This window comes from Callospermophilus lateralis, chromosome 13, assembly GCF_048772815.1.
Source record: "Callospermophilus lateralis isolate mCalLat2 chromosome 13, mCalLat2.hap1, whole genome shotgun sequence".
Lineage (NCBI taxonomy): Eukaryota > Metazoa > Chordata > Mammalia > Rodentia > Sciuridae > Callospermophilus > Callospermophilus lateralis.
Window position 1 is genome coordinate 16381597 of NC_135317.1, and position 7878 is coordinate 16389474.

At 53.2% G+C, this 7878-nt stretch overlaps 1 protein-coding gene across 1 annotated transcript; it reads right to left on the reverse strand.

Annotated features, from left to right (window-relative positions):
- Nucleotides 1-373: 373 nt before the first annotated feature.
- Zp4 (zona pellucida glycoprotein 4) lies at nucleotides 374-6627 on the reverse strand. Its single transcript, XM_076831981.1, has 12 exons — nucleotides 6462-6627; nucleotides 6100-6221; nucleotides 5908-6016; nucleotides 4922-5074; nucleotides 4136-4323; nucleotides 3625-3722; nucleotides 2700-2830; nucleotides 2334-2523; nucleotides 2112-2262; nucleotides 1721-1799; nucleotides 642-755; nucleotides 374-477 (listed from the first exon to the last, which is right to left on the reverse strand). Exons 1-12 carry the CDS (start codon nucleotides 6625-6627, stop codon nucleotides 374-376), a joined length of 1605 nt encoding a protein of 534 aa, XP_076688096.1.
- Nucleotides 6628-7878: the final 1251 nt, after the last annotated feature.

Below are 7878 nucleotides of genomic sequence, written 5' to 3' on the forward strand. Positions count from 1 at the left end.
AAACTCCCTGGCAAGCCTTGAACTAGTCCTACCCTCATTTGGTTGTTCTTGTCTAATGGAAGAGCTTTGTTCTATTCCCCTTTGAGTCTTTACAGCCTGTTAAGTCGGATATACTTGGAGTACACACACACACACACACACACACACCCACTGTAGAATTGTCAGCCTTGAAATGCTATCAAAAATGTTTGTTCTGTTCAGAAAGATACTCCTTTATCCAAGCCTTTCTCAGGTGAGACACCACCCCAGGCTGGTAGGATGAAATTAAGAGCAGTTAGGTAAAGAATTAGCCTAGAATTGGCCGATCAAATGACAAGCTCAGCACACGTGGCAGGGCAGTCTGGCTTTATTTGACACATTTGGTCTGAGGAGCTCACCTCCGTCTCCTGATAGCCAAGTAGAATACCAACAAGGCTCCGATGACGAGGACACCAGAAAGTCCTGCCACCCACAGAGCCTTGGGATCTACTGGAGCACCTGGGGATGAAGAAGTAATCAGTGAGTGCCACAAGTCTGTCCTGACGAAGGCCCACCATCGTCCTTGATAAGGGAATGGCAGTAAGGGCATGGTCAGCGACAGGAGGGAGGAAGGAGCTCTTGTCTGCAGGTTCAGGTGGCCAGTTAAGTTTCCTCCCACTTACTTAAGTGTGTATTGGACTTTTCCAAAGGGTCCTTAGAGGCTTGGAGAAGAAACATGGGGCCATTGCTGGAGATGCTGGCAGTGCTGTTCTGATGATAGAGGTCAGATCTTCTTCCTGTTGGAGACAGGAGGGCCGGGAGTGTTAGAATTTTAATTTTTGTACACACAGAGCAGGGGTAGGGAGTGTTAGGACACAAACCAAGGGGCCACAGGCAGAGCTCTGTACCAGCCATACAAGGGCTTCACGTTAGTGACTTATGCAGGTTTGAGGATTTGGATCTAATGCTCTTGCCTCAGTTTCACCAGAATCAGGGCATAAAAGTCTGATGTTAGGAACACTTCCCAAATTATCCTTTTCCAGAAGGGTCACTGACAGTAACCCCTTTATAGTTCAGTTTTCTTGGTATCACAGGGAAGGAAGAAATAGGAAGAGCAGAAATGCTTTAACCTGTCAGCTGAAGTCAATCTAAGGTGGTTTACTCCTTTAGGAGTAGGACTACGTATATCAGGTTGAATGGTAAGCACTTAACACAATGCCCTGCCCTGTTACTACCAATTAATTACTATGAGTGTTTTGTTTTTGTTTTCTAATTGCTAGAAGTGACTTAGAGCTTTAAGGGTCGTGAATCCCAAGTCAAGGAAGAGATAGGTACCAGATTGTACCTGTAGAAGCAAGCACTCTACAGCAGCACAGGGTCTGCCCGACAGGGGATGGTGCAAGTCTACAATCATTTCAGCTAAGGGTCTTTAGACCACATCACCAGAAGTTCCCTCAGGTGGGCATAGAGATTGACATTTATTACCTGGCCAGGTGTGTTTTGTGGAGTTGAGCCAGGTGTGGGCCATGGACTGGTTTGGCTCCTGATTTCAAAGCTCATTTGGAAGAGAGCTCAGGTTGAGAGTTTATTGCTTCTATTTTAAAGGGCCTGGCATTCCAGAAAATTGGCTGTCTCTGTGCTCATGAGACTGTAGTTGGTACCTAGAGAGGCTTTATTGAGTCCTGGCCATGGGCCAAGAACTATTGGTTGTTGGGATCATGATCCATTTGCGTGTGTCCACTAGTATAGACGGCATACTCACCCCTCACGACAGGACAGGTCACCATGCAGGCTGGGGTCCCTGCAGGCTGGCACACTGATGCACTACAGTGCAGGTACACCTGGAGGCCAACAGAACTCGGGTCATGGTGCAATGCCACCGTGTCAGACGTCTCAACCCACTTCATCTCCCCAGGAAGGGTTCAGAGAGGTAGTTATCAGCACAACTTGATATGTCCCAGCTGATGTCACCACAGCCCTGAAGAACTAGGGCCCAGGTGAAGCCAATACTCATGTCACTGGTAGCCAGGGCTGTTCAGGCAGGATCAGCAGGCAGCATCGAAGAGCTAGCCTGATGGGGGGGGGCAGGATGGGGACAGTCCCAAGGTAGGGGGTCAGAGACCTGCCAAGTGGCATCAAAAGGAGCATCAAACCTGTCCCCCGAGAGCCTCCTTTGTCCTCGCAGAGTCCACGAAGCTGAAGGTGGAAATGCTGAAGCGCTGGTGGTGGGAGGGGAATGGCAGGCCCGGGGCCTTCTGGACGGGCATCAGTCGGGTTCGGTAATTGTCTCCTGCGTAGGGGCACCTGGACCAGGAAGCCCTGCGGTCAGGACAGGCGTCAGGGGACTAGTGCCTACATATAAGAGAACCACTTACCCCTTCACCAGTATGGGCCACTGAGGCTGCTGCTGGGGGCTGGGGCTGGGTGTGGCCCAGCACTGCCACAGGAGCAGCCCCAGGTTGGGGTCTGTCCTGTGCAGGATGGAGACGTCCACGTGAATGGGCTCCCGGAGCAGCTTCACCACTGGGTAGTCCCAAGCAGCATAGTAGGAGCCATAGTTCTCATCTGCACAGAGCAGAGTAAGGAGTTAGAGTGGTGCCGACAGCTAGGAACCTGTAAGTCACAGTCTGTCACCCCCCTGAACACCTGTGTAAGCATCTTGTCACCACATTAGCCTCTCCATGCCCAGAACCATGAAGGGACTGGTTGCAGGACAGATACTCCAGGCAGGAGGGTCTTACCCTTGGCAATCTGAAGTTCCAAATTGAGGGCTCCCGGCTGGGCCTTAGCAAGAGGTGGCGGGAGAGGGAAAACCTGGACGTTAACGGGGAACGTGTTGCTGTTTATGGAGTAGCTGCAGCTGACTCGAAGCCTGAGTAAAAAAACAAGATTTTTGCTAGCTTGAGGGGGCTGGCCATACCTCCTTCATTTTAATTCCTAAAGGCCACCCAGGACTAGGGGTTATACAAACTTTTAAACGTGACAGATGTGGTTCCTACCCGGTGGGAGTTGTATTTTAGTCCGAGTGACCAATATGTAAGAAGGACCAGTGTAAATTGAAGGCAAGAACCAAACAAGAAAAGAACACCTTGAGGAGCAGGTGCCTCCTGTAGAGAAGGTGGTCGGGGAACATCTTGACATGAGAGCGGAAGTGACAGTTGAGGGGCGCAGGAGGGAGAGGAACACCTGACCCAGAGCAAAGCTGGGGGCAGGAAAGTGCTTATGGCTCTTTGGATCTCCCCTGGGGCTGGGGCACAGTGGGTCAGGGGCCGAGTGTCAGAGGGCAGATGGGAGGGTGGGGAAGTAGGAGTCATTTCCACCCAGTCTCAGAGTTATGGCCACGGTAGCTATGGAAAGCCAAAATACTTAAAGCAAGAGATAGGGCTAAGGAAAGGTCTCAAAGGGACTCTTCTGGCTTCAACATGGACAGTGGAAGAAGGGAGGAGGCTAACATGACATTAAAAATAGGAGCCCAGGTGAGGGCCGAGATCAAGTTGGTACAGTGAGGCAGGTGGACTTTAATGGTCAACATGACTGGCAGAACGAGGCACCGACCCTCTGCTGTTGATGAGGGTTCCTCTGCGGACTTGGGGCTCACCATTGACCCGTATTATGAGCTGAGGGAAGTCACTCTGGTCAGAGACCCTTAGGTAACCAAGACCTTACCTGAAGATGCTGTCCCGGGTGATAGAGCCATGGCCCCAGGTTCTCACGTCCCTAGTGGCCACCAGCTCGTTCTCATATACCACCTGGTCCCCAGCAATCTGAGGAGAGGGTGAAGAGGAGTCTGTCATTCCCACCACTTCCCTGACCTGGTACTTAGCCATGCCATGTTCCTAGCCTGGGGCACTTCCTGCCCTGAGCAGAGGCAGGGGCTCCTGGCAGTGACTGATCTGGAAGGCACAGCTCCTTGCAGAATGGAGTAGCGGGAGGAGCCCGTTCCTCATTTCTCTTCTTAGTAGCTTGGATCACAGCCAGGATGGCATTACCGACACCCAGGGGAAGCCTCAATCATCTCAGAGGCAGCCTTCTTCTGGCCCTAGAGACCATCCTCCTGAACACCCGGAGTCAGGACTGTCCTTCCTGGCCAGGACATTCCAGCTGTCTCCTAGCAGTCACTCAATCATGGCCCTCGACTTCTAGAACCAGGAGAAGATCCCAAGGTGGCAGTTCTTACCTGACTTGTGGTGCCACAGGAAGTAAACGGAAACCGGAACAGGACAAAGGCGTGAGTTGTGGTCACGGGGTTACAGTTGCTGTCGTTCCCGAAGGCCAAGTACACAGAATCCAAGCGCAGTGGAGGCGAGGCCAAGTTCCTGGACACAGCGATGGAGAAGTGGCCCTCTTGGGTACACTGTGAGGTCACTGAAACACCGGAGCAGCTGTGAGGGTTGGTTGTTACTCCCGTGATTGGACCAATTCAGGGCCGTTTAGATGTCACAGCCCCACAGGAGGCCCAGGGAACAGCAGGGCTCAAGTTGTGCCCAGCCACTGTGGCCTGAGGCCAGGGTCTAACTGCCTTGTGGCAGCTTTGTTTGTGAGCTTGGGATGGTACCCCATCTTCCCAGAATTCAGATCTGAGAGGGGCTTACCAAGCAGATTTTTTGGATTTCAAAACCTTAGAGCATGATTTGGGGTCTGCAGATGGTAGACTTCTTGAAATAAGGCTCTCTAAATAATCTGACCATCAGCCACCAACGTGGCCATTCCCTGGGCAAAGATGAAGTCTCCATCTATTAGCAAGTACCTGACTTTGTTCCTTGAGGTCCCGAGTGTTTGCTGTGGTTTGGAGTCTGGGAGAATCAATGATGGAGGCCGACAGAGGTGCTTGGCAGGGTCCCAGAGCCCTAGGAGGCCTGGCCTACTTCAGCCTCCTGCCACCACCAGTGTTTGCCGCCTCTGCAAGCCTGTACCCTGGGCTTCATAGTAAGAGGCTGCTTTCAGAGACAGGTCACTCACTCACCTGTGTTTCCATAGTAACAGGAGCCCGCCTCTTCCTTGTCCAAGGCATAGCAGCAACCCAGCACCTCGCAGTCTCCTTGAGAGATGGGTGAAGGAGCACAGAGCAGCCTGTCCCTCACTGGTACAGAGTCACACAGGGCGGCATCCAGGGCGTCTGGGGATGGGTGTTGAGAAGGAGAGCAGCTGTAGCTTGCAGATCCTCACTGTTACAAAGCCTCAACACCCAGTTCCCAGACCTATAGAGAACTGCAGTGGGTCTGTCCACGTTACAGGTTAGATTAAGTCTGAGCTGTCAAGTGCACATTAAGTCAAGCCCCCTGTGGGGGCCTCCTGAGCACCTTCTAGGTGGGAACAATGGCAAGACCAGAGGAGCACGGGGTCTCCTTCCTGCTTCCAGGTAACAGCCTTCCTCTTCCTTCCTTCCTAAAATAGGAGCTACCTGAAGATCTTTTAGAACACAGGCCTGGTTTGGTGGCGTCCGACTCCTCACTGTATCAGTCTCATGCCTCCAGACTGTTCTGAGGAGCAGGTAGTGGAAAGCGTGGTCCAGTTCCACCGGCTGAGAGCCAGGCAGGCTCTCAGCTGGCCAGGCAATGCTTTCTGAACTTTAATGTCATTGTCTCTGACAATTCCCTAGTTCAATGATCAAGTAGCTCCACTGTGGGTGGGAGACGAGTCCTAGTCTTTCCCAGGTGTTTGCTAAATCCCCTGGCCTCTGCTTACTGGGCAAGGATCTCCTGGTCCTAGGCTAATTCTTGCTTGAAGTCAAGCTCTGCTACTCAGTGACAGGCCTCTGGGCAGGCTCACTGCAGGGACCAAACCACCAGATCAGGTGGGACAACACTCCAAGTCCTCCCCAGGGGCCAGCCCGAGGGAGGTGAGGGCTGGAGAAGCAGTGGTTTATGAGAGCTGCTGCATAGAGCAGGTAGAGAGGCCAAGGGCACTTTGCAGCAGCAGCACCCCACCCAGATCCTGACTCCTTCCCGCCATTACCTGGACGGTCCACAGGACACCTGAGCAGCCTCCTCTTCAAGAGCACCTTGAATCCAGAAGTACCTATCCCTTCCACTCCGACAGGCATGACATATTGGGATCCCTGGAGGGAACAGGCCCTAGGGGAGTCAGCATGCCTGGTTGCAGGAGGAGGTCTCTGGTCCCTGGCGGCCGGGTCTTACTCACCCACTCAGTGACGTAGCAGCCATTGTAGGTTGCTTCCAGTGCCACAGAGTTGCCGGGGCCCTCCTTGACCCAGGTGCCACAGCTGGAGTCATTCTGCAGTCTGTGCGGCGACCCCTGCTTATCTGGGGAAAGGGGAGATGAAAGCACCAGAGGTCAATCATCCTGGTCACCAGTGCCTGGCCTGCCACTGGACCCAGGGGGTGCTGCCAACGAGAGGGGTTTGAGGGCCACAGCTTCAGAAGTGGCTCTCAGACTGATGTTCTGCATCAGGGGCCACGGAGTTCACGGAGGTGAGGCAGGTGGAGAGCGGGGGCTGGAAGAGCCACCTCTGCTGGACAAGCCGGGAGAGTAGTTGCTCTTACCCCACGCTGTCAGCACAGGGGTCACTTCTTGGTCGGTGAGGTCTACGACGAACTGAAAACCCTGCAGCCCACAGCGGAGGACCCCAGGACCGCCCAGCACCTCATGCTGGTCACTCAAAGCAAGAGACAACGGAAAGCAGAGCCACAAGGCTTGCAGCAGCTGCATGGCGCTATCCAGAACTTGGCTCCACGAGCTCCACTGCTACTCTCCCAGGAGCCAGTCCCCGGCCCCAGAGGGCTTCTTTATACCCAGAAGGACGGCCTGGGCCCAGGTGTGCCCCCTTCACAGCAGGTGGAAGGCCTTGGAAAGGGGTTTCTCACAGTCTGCAGCTGCCTCCCATTAGAGGCCCCCAGGGCCCAGGAAAATGCTGGTCCTTTCCCCTGATGAGGGGCCGCTTGGGTTTGCTGGATGTCACACTGATTCCGCCAGCTTACTGACTGCCGAAGTCCTGCCCGGGAGCTTGGCGTATTGGAGTAAGCGTCCCAGCTTTGCCATCTGCGGGTGATGGGATTTGGGTAAGTCACTTTTTCAGAATTGTGGTTCTCTTCAGTGAAATGAGCACACTCTCCTGGCGTCAGGATTAGGTGAGAGATTCTGCACTGAGTGCCTAGAGCCAAGCAGTGAAGAGCTGGTGCCCCGAGGGCCCTGAACTCTGGTTCTGAGCTTTGGTGGGAAGTCGCTGTACAAAAGAAAACCTTAAGCCTGGTTCCTGAGACCAATTGATTTAGAGACCTCTCTGGTCCTTAGAGAATCCCATCCCAGGGGTCTCTTCCTGATGAATCCCAAGACTTTAGTCACTGTACTGTCCTTTGGGCTCCCTGGTGGGATTTCAGGGGAAATGAGAAGTAGACATGGTTCCATCTGATTTCTACAGCTATTTAGGCACCTTGCCATTGACCTGTCTCGGCATGTTTTCCTGAGGAGGTTGGAGTTTTGCAGGCTTATCTCCCGTGTCTTTGTTATAAGTTACGAGGTATACACTTTGGCTACACTAGGTCAGAGCCTGAAGTCAGCCCATGGCAGTGCCATGGGAGACTGAAGGATGAATGGGCGCATTCCTCACCAGCAAGGTGAGCCACCCGTGTCGTGTCCCCAAATAGTCATCTGAGTATATTTAACCTGATATTTTGTCATTTGAAACATTTTCTTCAGCTAAGGGCGTAGCACTGAGACTATACAACCAGGATCTCCAATTCCCTTTCTTTATAATGAAAGAAAACAAATAGCTCTCTCTTCCTGGGGTACAGGTGACCCAGGCGGGGCCAGATAGCCTTGGACTAGTGCTGGGCTCTGCTGTCCCTGAGGGGATGTGGCTTCCTGGCCCCACCTGGCTCAGGCGCCCAGGACTGAGTCTCACATGGCATTTACTCCCTCATAGGATTTACAGCTTTGTGCTGTGACTCTTCCTTACCCGGC

What these genes read in the sequence shown, in the direction of transcription:
- Zp4 (XM_076831981.1), bottom strand. Translation starts at nt 6,627, where the DNA reads ATGCAGCTGCTGCAAGCCTTGTGGCTCTGCTTTCCGTTGTCTCTTGCT. An exon ending in GCTGCTACGTCACTGAGTGG is followed by an intron (nt 6,017 to 6,099) that starts GTGAGTAAGACC and finishes TGTTCCCTCCAG; the next exon opens with GGATCCCAATATGTCATGCC. An exon ending in CCTGTGGCACCACAAGTCAG is followed by an intron (nt 3,723 to 4,135) that starts GTAAGAACTGCC and finishes CCCTCTCCTCAG; the next exon opens with ATTGCTGGGGACCAGGTGGT.